At 40.4% G+C, this 18856-nt stretch overlaps 2 protein-coding genes across 2 annotated transcripts; one reads left to right on the top strand and one right to left on the bottom strand.

Moving 5' to 3' along the window:
* The first annotated feature begins 3507 nt into the window (after positions 1-3507).
* On the top strand, positions 3508-8981 carry ldha (lactate dehydrogenase A4). Its single transcript, XM_080875932.1, has 8 exons — positions 3508-3618; positions 5614-5739; positions 5967-6084; positions 6183-6356; positions 6454-6627; positions 6716-6833; positions 7550-7673; positions 7789-8981. Exons 2-8 carry the CDS (start codon positions 5614-5616, stop codon positions 7951-7953), a joined length of 999 nt encoding a protein of 332 aa, XP_080732058.1. The 5' UTR covers positions 3508-3618; the 3' UTR covers positions 7954-8981.
* A 449-nt stretch (positions 8982-9430) lies between these two features.
* tsg101a (tumor susceptibility 101a) lies at positions 9431-16406 on the bottom strand. Its single transcript, XM_080875933.1, has 10 exons — positions 16013-16406; positions 14732-14819; positions 14579-14644; positions 13834-13997; positions 13461-13587; positions 13134-13191; positions 12811-12905; positions 11159-11361; positions 10788-11027; positions 9431-10686 (listed from the first exon to the last, which is right to left on the bottom strand). The coding sequence occupies exons 1-10, from the start codon at positions 16052-16054 to the stop codon at positions 10597-10599; spliced, it is 1173 nt and encodes a 390-aa protein (XP_080732059.1). The 5' UTR covers positions 16055-16406; the 3' UTR covers positions 9431-10596.
* Between the last annotated feature and the right edge of the window lie 2450 nt (positions 16407-18856).

The raw sequence follows: 18856 nt of genomic DNA, 5'->3' as shown, positions 1-18856 counted from the left end.
CTATCAGCCTCTTCACTTAGTGTACATGACATACTTCCTGAATCAAGCATGCTTGTCAGGGAACACCGGCCACTGACCGACACTGGAGTGTAAAACAACTCACTAGCCCTGCCAACTCTTTGTGAACCCATAATAACAGTCTTCTCATCAGAGAGGCTACTACAGCAGTTAACATATATGGCTTCTGGGTCTGTTGCATTTCTGAGGGTTTCATCAACACTGCCCATGCTACCCCTCTCGTTACATGGGCTGGCTAGTTTAAAGCAGCATCGGTGGGAGGAGGGACTGAAACGCTTGGTTTCTGGTGCAACTGTGGGCATTCACGCCTCATGTGTCCAGGGTCAAAGCAGCTGTGGCATAGCTTGTACAGCCTACAATGCACATGGGTTGTGTGTTCATGTGAGCCACACACTCTGCACGAAGCACGATGAGCATTGCGGTGCCCATGGGAATGACCTGTGGGTTGTGGGCACCTAGGACCAGTGGCTAGTGATGCAGTGCACATGGACAGAACCTTGTCAAACAGTGCTACCATCTGTTGAACACCTGGCTCAGCTGGAGGAGGGCCAGAAACTGGCAAAGATGGGGGCATGACATGTAGAGTCAAAGGAGGACAAGCAGAGGGCTGCTGCACACTTACCATGCCATCAGAAGAGAGAGGCTGACATGTGGCTGCAGAGGGAACAGAGGGCATAGGATACGAGGCTGGCTCATGTGTTACTGGGACTGCTTGAGCACCGCTGGAGTGGGGCTGGCTGTTAACAGCGACAGGGCTCTGATGCGGGATGGACAGACTTGCTGTATTATGAGACAAAACACTAGACTGTCTCATTTTCCTCACATAGTTGTCCAGACGGCTCTGAACCTCAGCTGCAGTCCACTCCTCAGGGGCCTTCAGTTGAAAAGACAACGTAAGACTGTGGTCAGGACAGTGATTAATGAACATCGAAACAACCTCACTACTGGGGTCCTCTACCATCTTGCCGCGCCTGCGGAGACACTCATCAGCAGCATCAATAGACTTGTTCAACCGGATCCAGTAATCCATGGCGTTCTCACCTGGATGTGGCACAGTACTGTAGAAATCTTTCATGGGCAGGCTGGAATATGTCAAGTCGCTGAAGTTAGACCTCAGTATGTCAAACACAGCAGTAATAGGATCATTCCGATTCAACTCAGGGCGGCAACGAAGTGACACCTTGACCACATCTCTGGCTTTGCCAGTTAGTCTAGACATTAATATGGCAAACATTTCTTCATCTGTGTCACAGCTGATTCTGTGCAGATAACATCTCATCATGTCCTCCCATTCACCGATGGGAAATAGATCTGTGTTGTCGCCCTTGAAGTATGGTGGAGCTTTGGTGTCTGACTGAACAACAACCTTCAGCTGGGACTGGTCACTGCAGCTCGAGGGCACATTCTGGGAAGACTGTGGCTGGGTGGGGGCTGGCTGGTGCATAGAGTTAAGAGAGGATGTGATATTTTCCCCAATTTGCTTTGCTAAGTCAGTGATCAAGCTGCTCAACATGTCACTAGTGACAGCCTGGGTGTGTGTTTGGCGTTCGCAAGCAGCTGGTGTGGAGCTAGCTGCTGGCATTAATGGTGAGTGCATCACTGACTGGTCTACAGTGTGGGCACCAATACCTGGGACTACTGGCCTACCCCTCCCAAAGCACTTTGGAGCAATCTGATGACCCCTCCCCAAACCAAAGGTCATATTACTCCCCGCAGAGAACAGATCAGGCAAAGCGCTATCCACAGTTTCCTCACCTAACATGTTGGCCCAAGTGAGATATCACTGTTCAACAGCAAAAAAAACGAGCCTAACCCCCACACACAATTATGCAAAACTTCACAAAACAATGAAATGTGGGGAGAAAAAAAAAAACATCAAAGAATCAAAACACCATAGAAAATAAAATGTTGTTTTCTCCTCTCAATTAAAACAGGCTGTAAAAGCCAATATCAATAGAGAAAAAAAAATTACAATCCGTGCCTGTATAATTTGAGGCAACAATATGAAACAGTGACAGAAATGATCACCTACGTATTTGCCCTTTAAGTTCACACGTGACAGAGATGCCTGCAAGCCAAATTACGGGGCATCGATCACACACGCGATATAAAAACCTGTGAGTCAAAGCGCAGGGCACAGGATTCTGGCACACAGCTGCAGAGAGGAGGCGGGAAAACAGCGGCAGCAGAAGGAGGAGGGGTGGATCGCGGATTGGCGATGTGACGGGTCAGCGGCACCAAGTGTAACCGGTGTGATTCTGCGTTGTGTCTGATAAAAAAGGTAAAAGAAAGAAAGACCTCCAAGTAAATAATTTGCCCACTCCAGCTCCTCTCCCACAGGGGAATTGTAGAAAAAGGCGCTGGCATTTATTTTTACATTAAACATAAAATATGCATTTACACGTAACATATTTGACATAAGATAAAACAAAAACAACATGAAATCTGACATACCTGATAAAAAAGGTAAAAGAAAGAAAGACCTCCAAGTAAATAATTTGCCCACTCCAGCTCCTACGACCAAATACAGACAGTGGGGAAGAGGATTAGCTCAACCCACCACAGCTCCCAAGCTAGCAAGGAATACATATTCATGCTATCATTTATGGCGCCTAAAACACATTTATGACACACACATACTACACACTTATAACATCTTACAAAAAACAGGCTCAATAATGACAATAACTGAATTAAAATCGCAATCATAAACATCAGGGTGGTTAAATATGAATTATGTGTGCTTTAAGGTGCTGGAAAGAAATGACACCCACCTCTCCCACAGGGGAATTGTAGAAAAAGGGGAGAGGCAAAAGGGGTACACTGTATTTATAGTATTGCACCAAAGAAGAAGAAAAGAATGAGGAGGGGCTCTAACTGATAATGAACACAACTACAGGCTTGGAGGTCCTAAAAGTCAGGTATAAAAGGAGAAGTTTGGGGGTTTAGAACACATTTTGTGTAATTATAACAATGTTATTTATGACTCTGTTACAGCTACACAAGCCAGCAAGTACCAACGACCGGATTTGGTGTGTGGTAATAACAGGTAAATGAACTTTTTTTTAAATTATTTGAATATATATATGAGTGCCTGTGTATAAATACACAAACAATACACACATGCTTTCAATTGTGTAATTTAAGTGATCTAGTAGCTCTGCTTTGGAAGTTCAGTTCATGCTAGAAATGTGTTTTGGAGTTTGTACGTGTTTTGTCTCTAGGGGCCACCGCATATATTTATATATAAACATATATAAATAAAACCACTTGTTTTTACGTTAGTAATTCCTTTTGTGCATAATTTTATATTATTGTTAATAATAAATTAATTAAAGCAACAAAACAACCTGAAGATCCGGTTCGGAGCCGAAAGAGCCGGCTCTTTTTAGTGAACCGAACCGAAAGAGCCGGTTCTCTAAAAAGAGCCGGAAATCCCATCACTACTCATTAATATGTAGGTACGTAACGTCCACGCCGGAGGCTGTCTTTAAATACGGGGAGACACCCTCACACCGGCAGCACTTCAGTCAAAGAGCGTTAGTGTGGAGCTGACACATTCCAACTCCTGTTTTCACCCGTTTCTTTGAAACCTTCAAGGTAAGATGGGTCGCGGTACTCTGACTCTACACACCACATCTGCACCCAGGACTCTCTAAAGACTGTTTTTTTTATTTAAAGATTTTAAAAGCTGAATGTCTCAAACCGCGTGCTAGAGGACAGACCGGGGCGTGACGATGTGTAATCAGTATTAATTGGGTTCAGCTGCAGATTAAATCAGTTAAGATTTCTGTCAGTATTATTTCCCTTATAGCATAAGTAAACAAGTCAAGCAGAGGTAACAGGTTGTCTTGGGCATTCTGCAGATGCATAGTTACTTGTGGGCTATTATGGAGTATTTTATTCGCCCGTTGTATAAAATGTAATAAAAACAAGAAATATTCCGACTCGTTGGTGTTTAAAAACCTTTTTATGTTCTTTCTGTTTGAATCCATCCCCGTGATCGAGGCGCTCGGGTTTTGGTGACGTAAAATGCGCATTGGCTACGCATGCCTACAGCCGCGGTGGCGACCATCTTCCAACAGCTATAAATGACCCTGGCCCTTGCAATTTACTGCGCTTGGGCGTGCTTGCCTATCGCAGGGACGCAGTGTCTTTAATTGTCTTGTTGGTGTTTTATGGCTTTGCCAGAAATGCCGTCCCCGCGTTGTCGGCTTTGTCTGATTCATCGGACCTTTCTTGGCACAGAGTTGTGGATAAATATTTGACAGATGCAGACTGTGGGGAAACTATTAATGTCTGGTTCTATGACGACTGCAGGGCGGTAAAGCTTTTCTAGGACTTAAATTCAACAACAGTCTTTTCTTGAATTCAGATGTGGACAAGAGATGTGCAGCAGCATTGTAACTGAGATGCTGAACGGCAGCCGTTACCTGACACCCTGTATAGCCTTTAGTGGCCTGCTGGCAAAAGAATTAACCAAATGAGCACAATAATGTTGGGAAACATGATAACACTAGGACTGTGTGTAATGTCCCATTATACTCTTCCAGCTACTAAAAGTCGTCCTCTTATTCAGGCAACTAAGGAAGCAGTTTGCCTGGTTTGTGGAGCACAGCAGTGAAGCACTGTCCCATATAGAACACTGGCAATAATCCTAGATTATAATGGGTCCAAATGCTGGTACATGTAGTATGGATTACACTACTACATTTTTATCCTACAGTTTTGAGCAAACTGTATATACAAGCTGTAGATGGTCACCTTGATGTCAGACTGACATTCTGGCTCCAGCCATCTTGTTTGTTTCAAGTAAACTGATAGATGCCTGGCAGCTCAAGGACACTGGTCACTTGTACACTAGTGGATGCTCATTCAAAAGTAAGCCGCACCCTAATGCAGAGGCTGCTTTATCCTCTTCTCTTAACGGCGCAGCATTTAAGACTAGAAGGGATCAATTGGCACCATAAACCCGTTTGGGAAAGCTTTACCGAGGACATAAATCATGGAAGATGTAAGGTCACATTCATACACTTTAGAGGTTTCAAGTGAGCTCTAGTAGATGTCTCAGTGCATTAATCTGGGCCTGTACTTGGCCATACGTGCTCATCTACACGTCTCAGTGGAAACTGTGCCTTGTCACACCGGTGGTGGAGCCAGGAAACGCAGTGTGTGTGCATGTGAGGTCATCTGGGGATGTTCCCTGTTGCACAGAGGCAAGCTGCAGTGCTTTCAAAAGCAGTGGTTGCCATGGATGCAAGGAGAGGCTCTTTAAAGCTCAATCTCTCAACCTTAATGAAAGTGTTCAAATGAAAATGACATTTCAGTTCTGTAATGATGAAATACAATAAAATCCAGGCTTGATTCATTGTGGGATGTGAAATTAGTCATGGAAACTTTTTTGTGAGCCAACTAGTAACCACACATTCAAATTGCTTCATAGATTATGCGTCTCACTTTCTTCATGCTCTCTCCCTCCCCTCTGTTTACCCCCCCAACCTTTTCCCTTCATTCTCTTCCCCTTTATACTTCTGCATGGCGTCCTTACGTCTTGTGTCTCATATCCTTCATTTCCTTTATCTTTACTTTTAATAGATGTCCACCATGGAGAAGCTCATTGGCCATGTGATGAAGGAGGAGCCTGTTGGCAGCAGGTGCAAAGTGACTGTAGTGGGTATTGGCATGGTGGGCATGGCCACTGCTGTCAGTATCCTGCTCAAGGTAAGACGGGTAGGAGGGGAATAAACTTGTTGAAATTAAGAAGATTGCTACTATCCTTATTTGGGGATTGAAAAAGGTTTACTCAATAGGATTTCACTGGGACAGATGTAAAGGTTGTGATGGCTAGAGCAATAGACTTACCAGATCCAACGACATTTACCAGAAATGATGTGTTTGCTGTGTTATGTAAAGTTTGTTTGGTTGTTAAATTGACCTATAATAATTAGGACTTGTGTGATGAGCTGGCACTGGTTGATGTGATGGAGGACAAGTTGAAGGGTGAGGCGATGGACCTGCAGCACGGATCCCTCTTCCTTAAGACGCACAAGATTGTAGCTGATAAAGGTGAGAATTGACAAACTGTCATTTAGTTTACTTGCTGACTAACCTGGAGTGGAATACAACTTTTTTTTTTTTTCCTCTTTCTCCCTCCATCTCTTCAGACTACAGTGTGACAGCCAACTCTAAGGTGGTGGTAGTGACTGCAGGTGCCCGCCAGCAGGAGGGCGAGAGCCGTCTCAATCTGGTGCAGCGTAACGTTAACATCTTCAAGTTTATCATCCCCAACATCGTCAAGTACAGCCCCAACTGCATCCTGATGGTGGTCTCCAACCCAGGTTAGACAAGGAGTCTACATCATGTGGGGTTTACATGGTCCAATTCCTGTTCGAAACAGATTAATGGCTGATAATTTCTCATTTGGCACCTTCCCAGTGGACATCCTGACCTATGTTGCCTGGAAACTGAGTGGCTTCCCCCGTCACCGTGTGATTGGCTCTGGCACTAACCTCGACTCTGCTCGTTTCCGCCACATCATGGGAGAGAAGCTCCACCTGCATCCTTCTAGCTGCCATGGTTGGATCATCGGAGAGCATGGAGACTCTAGTGGTACGCTAGCGACATTATTTGTGAAATTTATACTGTCACGTACAGTTCAGAATTTCCTGTTTCAGTGGGGTGTATTTCTTTCTCGTAGTGCCTGTGTGGAGTGGTGTGAACGTTGCTGGAGTTTCTCTTCAAGGCCTCAACCCAAAGATGGGGGCTGAGGGTGACCCAGAGGACTGGAAGGCAGTGCACAAGATGGTGGTTGATGGGTGAGTGTTGCAATTTATTTGCTGGAGTCTGTCATCCTCTTCAAACATACTGATTTTTGTTTTTAACAACATGTATGGAGTGCCTATACTATTCCCCATGAAATGCTGTGTTAGACTAAAGCTCACTTGTTCTCTTTGACTCTTATCTTACTGAAGTGCCTGACAATGATTAACACTGAATCCATAAATGGCAGTAATGACGCCGTATGACCCATTATCTGTATTGGTATGTCTGAAAGTTGTATGCAACTCTCTGCAGAAAGGTTAATATTGCACCATCATTTATTGTCTGCCAATCAGTAGACTTGTATTGTAATAGCTGGGTCTTTAGAGTTCAGCCATGTGCAATACAATGTTCTTTGTGTCCCAGTTGAGTCTTATCATTTCACTTATCTTTACAAAGATGAGAGAAATCCACATGTGGTGTTTCAACAGAAGAAATGGTATCTGTAAATGTGCACCTCTGTATGGCTAGTAGAACTCATTTGTCTTATCTTTTAAAGGCAGTTAAATATTTTAATTAAAAATCAATTTTGTATCCCTGTTTTCAAAACTCTTATGGGCAACTCGTCAAATTTAAGTTTCTCATGCAAATACCAGTGGCTGCAATCAATGTCTACTATAAACTTGTTTAAAAAAAATCGCACAACATGACACATTTCTCCTTTCAGTCTGTTATATGCCATGCTCATTTTTATTTCTTGTCCATGCTGCAGAGCCTATGAGGTTATCAAGCTGAAGGGCTATACTTCCTGGGCCATTGGTATGTCTGTTGCTGACCTAGTGGAAAGTATCATGAAGAATCTGCACAAAGTGCACCCTGTGTCTACACTTGTCCAGGTAGATGAGGATTTCAGTCTTTATTTTTACTTGCTGAAAAGAAAATGCTATACTTTCCACAGATGTGACAAGGTCAGCTTGTAACTATCACATTTCCTTGCCTTTTACTGTATAGGGCATGCATGGGGTGAAGGAGGAAGTCTTCCTGAGCATCCCTTGTATCCTGGGCAACAGTGGCTTGACAGATGTCATTCACATGACGCTGAAGCCTGAGGAGGAGAAGCAGCTGGTGAAGAGTGCTGAGACCCTGTGGGGTGTACAGAAGGAGCTCACTCTGTGAAAAGCACGTCTCTGAATTCTCCAGTTGTCCCTAAAATGACACCATGTGACTCCCTCCTAGTTTCCCTCTTGTGTCTCTCATTGTAATTGGTTGATGTCACCTGTGAATTTCTTAAAAGGCCAAGTGCTTGTAACTAAACCACTCAAAGCTGGGTTTTACGTTTGAGAGATTCACATACAGGTGTCATTTTCCTTTGCTTCCTTCAACCTGGCCTTGATCTTCCATGAAATTTTTGGAAACTCATGCTCGTATCCGTAAAGTCAGCCTGTGTTGGAGAGTAAGTATTTGTCATCCATTTGTCCTCTCTGAAATCATGCAGTCTTTGTGCATATATATTCTGTGTACTGTATGTTACGAGTACTGTTATTGCTTTTTCTGTACACTCCTAGGTCAGTCTGTATGCATTCTGTGGCCGTTGAAGTTATGTTTCTCCACTTGGTAATCTCTGTTTATATCTTGGAGTATAATGGAGACATTCCATTCTGTATGAGGAGGGCTTCCTATTCACCCACAGTAACACTGCTGCATATGTCACTGGTCCAAAATCTTATGATACCAAAGTACCTTATATTATAGTAAAGCAGACTTCCATAAACTTTCTTGGTACTGAAGCCTTCTTAAAGCCTAACCACAAGTGCACTGACAAAATACTTTTGAAAGCAAATTTCATGGCACACAAAAAAACTGGCAAAGTTTACATCTATTAAGGATAAAATGTGACTGCCATAATATAACTCAGATAACAGAGCCAGTGGGAAAGGGTTGGGTTATGAATCATAAGACTGCTACAGTCATTTAAAACAAAAGTTGCTTGTGTACCCTAAATGTTCTAACAGGTTTTTTTGTTTTTGTTTTTTTACACCACCTGACTCTGGAAAAGAACATTAAAAACAAATTCTATTTATAAATGTTAGATCTATTTATGTATTAATGTCACAATATTAAAGAGGATTTATCGATAAGTTACTGGGAAACATGTCATGGCAGCTGGATATTAAGCTGTTTGCTGTAACATCAAATAAATCTGCCAGGATTATTCAAGTTTGTCCTGTGTTCTGTCCTGCATTTACCATCAAACCTGGGGTTGGGGGTCCGTTTGTTTGCGGAGCTGCTGGGTCAGCTGTTGCCCAATATGAGGCTGATCTGAGCTTTTCATGCAAGACTTCAAAATATTTAACTTGCCTTTAAATTACTCGTATTCATACTATTCTACCTGCTCACAACCACTAGCATTTTAATATGTAACTATCACTGGTTTCATAAGTGGTCTGTGTTAAGAGTTTTCTTACAGAAAGCAGTTCTACAAACCAGTGGAGGAAATTATAGTTCATTATTTTGGCCTTTGGTGTACAGACTAGAGCACCAATCTTCAAGTTGGTACACTCTGAACCACCGCTACCTTTTGGTTGTGCAACACAGAAAATCGTTGAATAATATCAATTATGCAAGCCACATGAATGACATGACTAAAAAGAGATGACCTATTAAATCAATTTATTTGTACTGATTTACATCTTTACATAAAAGAGCAAGTTGCCTATGGTTAAACTGAGGAAAAAAAACAAAACAAAATCTATAATACAATTCAAAGTGCATTTAGTAAAAGGCTAAATTCAAGAAAAAAAAAAACTTTACACAAGTTAAAGTTTTGATTAGTACATTTGTTTACTTTTGTACCTCTTAACACCCAGTTTTATTCACAAATTTTTAACTTATGTTTACTTTAACCTTCTCAGCAGGACTGAGAATGGACAGCATGGGAAAAAAGAAAATAAATCAGATACAATGGAGAAATTCCTTTACGATCCAGTAATGTATGCCAAGCCTGCCACCTACCTTAGACACTCTACAGAGTGAAACAAAAAAATGTACATGATTGACTGGTTAAAGCAGTCAACGGGTATAACAAGCAGCCGCCACACACTGAAAGAACCTCTCTCTCTCACACACACACACCCTCCATAAGGAGACATACAAATGGAAAATAATGTAGTAATAGTAGTGTGTGCAAGTGGGATAAGAGCTCAAATTAAAGCTGAATGTCTGACCCAAACAAATCGGTTCAGGTTAATGGATATAACTTCATGGCTACTGAAACATGAACAGAAATCCTGAGGATGAACCCTTCCCTTCCTGAAAAGTACTCCTGTGTATTTACAGACATATCTTTTCATTACAAAAGGGAGTGATCATATGGGCTCTCTACAAAGCTCTTCACTTTTAGCCCCTACCATCTGTACTTAAGCCCCTACCATCTGTACCTACTAGCCAAATCATGTGTTATGGCAAAGAAATTGCCAACAGAACCTGTAAGCTTTAGTTTTAGGCCAAATTTAATGTCATGACAGTGTTTTTTGCTTTTAATATTTGGTCATAAAAATAACCCTCTCATGTTTAGGTCATGTCCTTACACAATGACCTCAAAGGAGTGTTTGGTTAGTTTAAAATCTAAACTGTCTAGCTACAACTATGGCTGCAATTTACCATTCAAATATGTATTTTGTCTTTGTTGGTGCTGTTCAAATTTCTATCAGAATAAATTCAATATAAGACTATAAAATAGAGCAGCTGGTTGATATACAAGATGATAGAAGAGAGTAAGAGAGCATGAAGATATGAATGTTTCTAGGTAGTAAGCGTGGGTCAGTAGAGGTCACTAAGCCCAGCAGTCTTGCGGGCTTTTTGCATAAGAGCACGAAGCTGGAACTGCTTCCTGGACAGAAGACGTACATGCTATAAACAGGAAAAAAAAAAAAAAAAAGAGGCAGATAGGTTAAAGTGTCTGTATACTTGTTTCTGCTTATATGTGCTAGCAGCTATCTAGATCTGGTTACCTTGAGAAAAACTTCCAGGTCTATGACACCCCTGCGGAGGGCTTCGCCCAGGTAGAAGATTGTGTCTTCAATTGCATTCTCTTCAGCGTACAGGTTCAGGATCTGTTTGTACAATGGCGCTGTGGGCACAATGACGTCATCAATGTCATTATTCTCCGACTGGTTTTCCATTTTCTCCAAGGCCTCGCTCAGCTCCTCGTCTTTTCTCTTCAGCAGATCGATGTTCCTGTCAACTTCAGTCTAGTGGAAACATCGTGATGATTGCACATATTTAGCAAATCTCAAAAATGACTGCTGTAACAGTTATCTGTGGTGAATAGAGAACAAAACAAACAGAAAGATTTAACACTGAAAGTATGATCATCTCTCACCACTTCCTGGTCCAGTCTTGAGATCATCTCTTCCAGTTTCTGATGTCCTTTCTTCAGGTCCTCTTCTGTTCGCTTCAGGGCATCCAACTCTGCCTGAGCTCTGTCCATCTCCTCCTTCATTCTCCAGCGAAGCTTGTCACTCACTGCAGAAATTAGAGATGCCCGGATGGTGTCCTCGCCAATGGTGCCATCTCTGTTTGGGCCTTAAGAGGAAGAGATTATAATAAGTCATCTGAGACAGTGAACAGGAGAGCCAGATGGAAAAAAAGATACTACTACAACTTAAACCATAATCTCACCCAAATATAATTATATTTGATTTTGTTAAGTCTCTTTTACACATACCATGTCCTATGTAAAAGGGCCTTTACTGTAAATTGACAAAAGCTAATCATCTTCAGATAACTGTAAAAATGATAATTTAAATCATAATTCTGTGGAGGCTTTTCTTCCACAGAGAAACTGTGCCACCCTAAGGTGAGGATGTTTGACTAAACCATAACAGACATTTTTTTCAGGTTCTTGGTGGAGGCAAGAGGAAAATGCACAGATTTCTGTCAAATATGGTAACATGGACTTGTGGCCTTTACTATATACACAGACCAACTCTACCAGCGCACATAGTCACTCCCTAAAGCTCACTATGAGCCAAGAAAAACTCTCCACTATTCATCCTTGCATTGCAGTTATTCAGTTCAAACAATTCACACTACATTTAAAATATTTTCAACAGTATTTATAGGCACAGCAAGGCATCACCACAGAGAAATCTGACAACAAGGTTTATATACAAACAAAAGGGTCCAAAAGGGTGTTTTCCAGAATGATGGAAAATGAATGAAGTATTCACATGATTTTCCCAGTTAAGCCATTTATTGGCCTCCAGTTTTAGTTTCAGTTTAACACCCATTGGCCAATCTATGATTTATGTTCTGGTTGTAGCACTATCCACAGTGACAACAATATTGTAGGATGGTGGTGAAAAAAGCAACAGAAGAAAAATTACATCTTAACAAATTCATACTTTTATTGAAAAACAAATTCCATGTAGGCAACCTTACTAAGCATTACAGCTGGTATTTTGGACTGTATTGTAAAACAATTTACATGTTTATTTATTAGTGTTTTATACTAGCTACACAAGACAGTTCAAGGACTGGCAAAATCCAGATTATATAGCAGTAAATATACTGGCAAATGTCTGCAGAGTCAAGACCACCTTGTGTACAGTCTGGAGTCAGCGCCACAAATGTCAGAGTTAATTCACCCACTAGGTGACCCCATTTCTTCTCCTTTACTGTTCCAAACCTAAATATAGACCTGTGTGCTTCTGAAGTTTAAGTTGTGGGGGGCAAAAAGAAGCTTTCCCTTTCCGTTCAGGGCCATCCCACCCTTTGGCCTTTAATAGACCCCACTCTAGTTACACTAATGACCTTTCACTGGTGACTTGGTACGCTACTGAAGTTATTCAGAGGGTGAGAGAGTCGAAGTCAAAAGGTCAAGTGTCTCAGTATGGATTAACTAAAGATCATAAAGTTTTATCAAGGGTGAATAACGTTTTTTGCTGAGAATTAAAACTGTTCTACATTAATATTTCAAAGATACCTGGAAGTAGAAAACATATGCACCCAGATGCTGGATGTAATACTTACCCACTGTGGAAACTGGAGTCTGGGTGGGGTAGTGTGCCGGTCCAGCAGTGGCTGGGTAAGAGTTCCCCCCTGGGTACTGATAACTTGGGTAGCCTCTGAAAATAGTTAGATGATTGTCAAGCTAATGCTTTACATTTTCTATTCTGAAACATTTCAAGACCGTATTTGCAAAATTCAGCTGTACATGTAACAGAGCCAGTGCTGCAGTGTCTTGATAATAAAAGTCAGTGAATACTCCACCATCAAACATATTGAATTTGTTGTGTCACACATATAAGTGTTAGCTGTAGGCAGCAAATAAAAGGGCTTGGGAGAAATCTTACCCAGAGTTAGGATTTGGACCATATGGTGACACTGCAGGCATGCCAGGCATGTAGGAAGCTGCAGCAGAGAGAGAGAGACAAAAAACGAGATCTCAGGACACAAAGGTCAAAGGTTTCATTGATTTTTTTTGGGACTGCTCACAGGCACACAGAAGAGACAGAGATAAAGTATCAGTTTCAGTATTGTGTTGCCATAGTATGTGAGCTCCATCTGTTGCCCAAGGAAGTAAATGCACCATTAAAAAAAAAACAAAAAAAACCTAATTTCTAACACTTTGGGAAAAAAAATTCACAGACTACTGTGTACAAGAAATGTATGTCACTCACAATTTGGGGGTCCGGCTGCTTGAAAGGCTTGGTAAGGAGCTTGTGTGGTCGGACGAGAAAACACAGGGGGCTCCTCCCCGAACACCACAATCATCACCTGAATCAGACCATACAGGTCTGATTGAGGCTATAAAACAGTGAGACACATTTTATTAACCAAATTGCCAGGCAAGTTAAGAATGCAAATGATATCTCGAGCCACAAAGGCACTTTTTTTGTCCTATAATCCAGCATACCAAAATGTTGCCTTTTTCTCCATCTAGTAAATTCTTTGAGCTACATTTTTGTGTGCAGAAACTCTAGTTGTCACACTACATGCTTTTAATACCTTAAAACATGTTTTTAAACATGGATTAAAAGAATTACTACTTACATGTTTCCATTCATGTAGATACGGCAGGTAAATCTTTCCATTAGCATCTATGTGCTTGCCAGTTTTGATCATCATAGCGCTGGTAGGTTTGACAAAACATATAGGTGGGTTGTAGGGATATGTGTCCAGGAGCCACAAACACACTGGGATGTTGTACACATTACCTACAGAAATCAAATACACAGTGTTATAATATAGCTATTGTCCAAAACCTTAATGTCCTCACTCCTCCCTTAATATTTAACAAACTCCATATTCTATTATCAAGAACATATTAAGTGAAACACATTTTATGTATCTTTGTACATCAAATACACATTTAAAAAAAATCACAAAGTCTGATATTCAAGCAAGATTAAAAAAAAACTGCTTTCTGTCCACATCCACAAGGTGAGAAAGTTTAGGTTTGGCATTTGTCCTGAGATAATGGTGTAAAAAGGAAAAAAAAAGGTGCAGTTAATCCAGTAAGTCAGAGTGACCACATCGGATAGAAAAAAAGCAAAAACCAAATAAAAAGAAAACAAACCAAAAGCAGAGCATCAAACAGGAAAGTTTTCATTCATTAGATTATATACAGTACTTCATAATTTATAACAATAGAATATACGGTAGTCTAGTAGACATTATAAATAGTAGTAAAAAAAAAAAAACTTCACTTAATTATGCTTGAAATTTTCAAAAATATATATAAAGTTATTAATTTATTGGAAAACCTCTTTTTAGAGAGCAAAGAAACATCCATTACCTCTGTAGCTCACAGGAACAGTTCCTGTCAAGCTCATCAGATCTCTTGTGGAGCCATCATTAAATACTGAAATACAAGCAGATGCATGCCATTACACAACATACAAGTGAAACCAAGCAGTTAAAAACAGGAGATAAATATTACTTAATTTACCATAAGCATCCATGACTGGCTTCAAATCCTTGTACTGGGAGATCACATTGGTTATTTCACGAACAGTCAGGTCTCTGTATTTGTATTGCTGGGCAACAAGTAGAGGAGACAAAATTAATATTTTTACTTTTTTTTTTTTTAATATTTTGTTTACCAAGCTGCTATTCAAAATTCAGTGCCATACAAACTGAGAGTGATCATTTGTATTGACTGATTGATTTTATTTCACTCCAAAACATACCACAGACTAAAAACATATATCACTTAATTACCAGAATAATGACTAAAAAAATACAACTAAAAATAAAAGTCAACTTATTTGATAGGTATTTTGCACTGTCAGTTGAGCTAATGTTAACTGAATTATATTTCACTGACAGGCCACGTTTGTTTGTTTTTTTTACTATCAGAAATAATACTTTCACTCTTCAACAAATGAAGTGCAAGCTTACTGTTCTTCTAACCGCGGGATAACAGATTCTTATTACTGAGCTAAGCTCAATATCCTTAGGATTTTTACACAAACTACAAGAGCTGGATAAGAATCACGTACATAAAGGAAATGTTCAAAAGACAAATCTGAAACAGTAATAGACCTGTAACAGATCCTTGTGGTACACCACAGATAAAATTTCCAAGGGGTGACCTTGAAGAACCATTATTTAATTCTACATACTGTAAACAGGACTTGAAACACCTTACAGATTAAATTTACTGCCTCTTTACATTTGCTTATAAATTAGAATAATCCAATTAAAAAGCCTTGTGAACGTAAATTAGTACAATACCAGTATGGATACAATTATCCATATTAAACTCATTTTTATCAGAGAAGTGTTTAAGACCAGTGTCAATAGAGTCCCTTGGTCTGGCAACCGATTGAGAGTCATTAGCTTTTTCCCACCGATGCATCACAAACCTGGTAATAAACAATTCTCTAAAGTATTCTGAACACGACTGGCAATATAAATACAGGTCTACGGTAACCTCCAAAACCGTGGTCTCATTTTTTTAACCAAAGTAACTTCAATTAATAATATGTGCAACTGTGTGTTCTATGGTTACACAGTTATGCCTCAATCTAATTTAGTACAATATATTTTACCAAAACAATATTTAAGATACTTTATTATCTTAAATTTGGCGAAAATTGACAGTCTATTAAACAAAACCGTACCAGGAAATGTTAAACTGGCTTCTAACGTTAGCCAGTGTCAAACAGGACGCTATGAGCTAATTTGCTATCGTTTTTCAACAGTCAACACTCAAGCTCAAACTTACCTTTAGCATTTTCTTCAGGTTACTTTCGTTGACTACTGCCATGTTCCTCAGGTGTTTATTTTCACTTTTCTTATTAATAAGTTAAGCGTCTTAACAGCTGACTTTTATGACAGCTAAAGTGACAGCGAATGCAAGCTAAAGCTGGCTAGCGGAGCTCCGGTAAATGCAAGGCTAACGTTAGCCCTAGCTCGGGCGGACTCAAACAAGGGCGTGATTCAGCTACTACGAGAAATCTTCCAGTCTTGTAAACGGGAACTGTATCTGTGTTCCACGCGAATACTCAAAAAACAACTCATAAATCGACAAAATAGCTAACGAGTAATTGTAAAAAGGAGCTTGAAAACAAAAATCCGATGGTCAACAAAAGGAATTTCCGGCAGTTCTCTTTAGTGCTTCCGGTCCCTGTGTGACGTGATGTGATTAACACGTCAATGTAAGATCCCCAAATTCTACGATAGCCCGTGATATAAATCTGTAAATGTACACATCAAATGAATTAATAATTACATCTTATTTAATGTTTACTGTTTTTACTTCCGTGAGATGCACACAAACAGAATACTTGAATTCTGATGATACTATATTTCTTCCATACACTTGACTACCGTGGGAAGGAAGAACTCCCTTTTTACAAAAAGTGACCTAAAGCATGACATGTTCAGGGAGGGGCACTCATCTGCCACAACAGGACTCGGGGTGAGGCAATAGAGAAGAAACAAAAGGGGAGCATAGCAGACAAGGACAAAACAAACATTATGGAAGAGAATATACAAAAATTATTCACATGTTGCAGTGGCATCCAAATGCATTAGGAGTGAAGGAAGCCTGCTCTACCCCTAATTATAATTTATCAAGTTTTAAATCTAATTTTAAAACTAGAGAGTATCTGTCTCCTGAATCCAAAGGAGCTGTTTCCACAAGAGAGAGAGCTGCAGGCTCTTCCTGCCATTCAACTATTGGATACTCTAGAAACCATGAGTAAGTCTTCATTCCAAGAGTTTAGTGCTCTACTGGGATAATATTGGGATAATATGATATGAGATTTTTAAGAGCTCATATTAAATATTAAATATCAAATATCTCATATTAAAGTAAAATTGAGACAGGCATGGTGTTGGCAGGATCACACTTTAGGGCTGTTTTGCTGCCAGTGGTATTTACAAATTCTTCTACTTTTACCTCAAATTATGATGATGATTGAAACTTAAACACAATTCCATATTCCAACAGGGCAATGATCCAAACCATACATCAAAACTGGCTTTGAAATGAGTAAAGCACACTAAATGGCCTGTATTTGTATAGCGTTTTTACTAGTCCCCACTAGGGACCCCAAAGCGCTTTACACACCCAGTCACACACTGGTGGAGGCAAGCTACAGTTGTAGCCTGGGGCAGACTGACAGAAGCAAGGCTGCCATATCGCACCATCGGCCCTTCTGGTAGGTGAAGTGTCTTGCCCAAGGACACAACAACCAAGACTGTCCGAGCCGGGGCTCGAACCAGCAACCTTCCAATTACAAGGCAAACTCCCAACTCTTGAGCCATGATCGCCACTAACATCAAGCTTCTGGAAAGGCCTTCCCAAAGTCACAATTATGGATTATGTTTAAAAGTCTGGGCCATGCCAGCAAGCCAACCAGTTTAAATGAATTGGTCAAATATTCAGCCACAGGTATGCCAGAAGCTTACTGATGCTAAAGAGTCTATTCAAGGTACAACTTCAGGACAGCATGGCGCAATCACTGTCCACTTAACATCGATGGATCCTCTGTGGAGGTCGTCAAGATCACCAAATTCAAGAAGGCCCAACAGCGTCTCTACTTCCTGCAGAAGCTGAGAAAAGCCTATCTCCCTCCATCCATTCTCACCATGTTCTACAGAGAGCCTATCAAGAGCATCCTGAGTAGCTGCATCACTGTCTGGTATGCAAACTGCACCGTACCGGATTGCAATACCCTACAACAGATCGTGACAGCACCTGAGAAGATCACTGAAGCCTCTTTTCCCTCCAGACACTTATAGCACCTGCTCTGTCCACAGAGCCAACAGCATTGTGGAGGACCCCACACACCCCTCACACACACTCTTCACCCTGCTGCCTTCTGGCAAGAGGTACCAGAGCATTCGGGCTCTCACTACCACTACCACTCTGTACTGTACCACTGTACATGGTTGGAAATGACAATAAAAGCCACTTGACTTAACTTAGGACATTTAAACAAATATCAGTGGAAATATATGCGTATATGTGAGCCTGTATGTATACTTTTGCTCCGGTATGGATTAGAGAAAATTCAAAATAAATTCAAATGTGTTCATGTGTGTTTAAGCTTAAAAAAAATGCAAAGCCTCTAATTCCCATGATTCCCATGATGAGTGTATAGAAACTTCTGACCACAACTTTATGTGGTATCCCAAAATCATACTTATAGTCATCAATCACACATTTAGCCATCATTTATATTCTTTAGCAGGACAAGGAAGACATAGGCTATATATATTCAGCCATTTATAGTTGCTATATTAAATATTATGGGCAAAAATCAAATGTTTTGTTAGTGAACTACAATTCCATGAGAGTTATTTCAACAATAACAAGCAATGCAGGTTTAACATAGCTATTTATTTTCAATAACAGAATAAATCAGTCAGTTTTTACAAAAGATTATATTTCAGTCAGAGTCTTCCGGGTATGTGTTTACACTGATGAAAAAAGCTTATACCTATATTCTATTGACAGAGGTAGTTTTTTTCTATTTTATATCAGTTTATAAAATAAGACAGGCTTTTATAAAATGACAGAGGACCACACCCATCTAAAGTCCAAACAGCCCAGAAAATA

This window comes from Rhamphochromis sp. 'chilingali' (assembly GCF_963969265.1).
Source record: "Rhamphochromis sp. 'chilingali' genome assembly, chromosome: 2".
Lineage (NCBI taxonomy): Eukaryota > Metazoa > Chordata > Actinopteri > Cichliformes > Cichlidae > Rhamphochromis > Rhamphochromis sp. 'chilingali'.
Note: the sequence above shows the minus strand (reverse complement) of the source record. Positions and strands in the feature narration are given on the sequence as shown.

Coding starts and splice junctions, on each gene's coding strand:
- ldha (XM_080875932.1), top strand. CDS start 5,614: ATGTCCACCATGGAGAAGCTCATTGGCCATGTGATGAAGGAGGAGCCT. Junction 6,085..6,182: donor CAAGATTGTAGCTGATAAAG/GTGAGAATTGAC, acceptor CCATCTCTTCAG/ACTACAGTGTGACAGCCAAC. Junction 7,674..7,788: donor CTGTGTCTACACTTGTCCAG/GTAGATGAGGAT, acceptor TTTACTGTATAG/GGCATGCATGGGGTGAAGGA.
- tsg101a (XM_080875933.1), bottom strand. CDS start 16,054: ATGGCAGTAGTCAACGAAAGTAACCTGAAGAAAATGCTAAAG. Junction 14,645..14,731: donor GCCAGTCATGGATGCTTATG/GTAAATTAAGTA, acceptor CTTGTATTTCAG/TATTTAATGATGGCTCCACA. Junction 13,192..13,460: donor AGCAGCCGGACCCCCAAATT/GTGAGTGACATA, acceptor TCTCTGCTGCAG/CTTCCTACATGCCTGGCATG.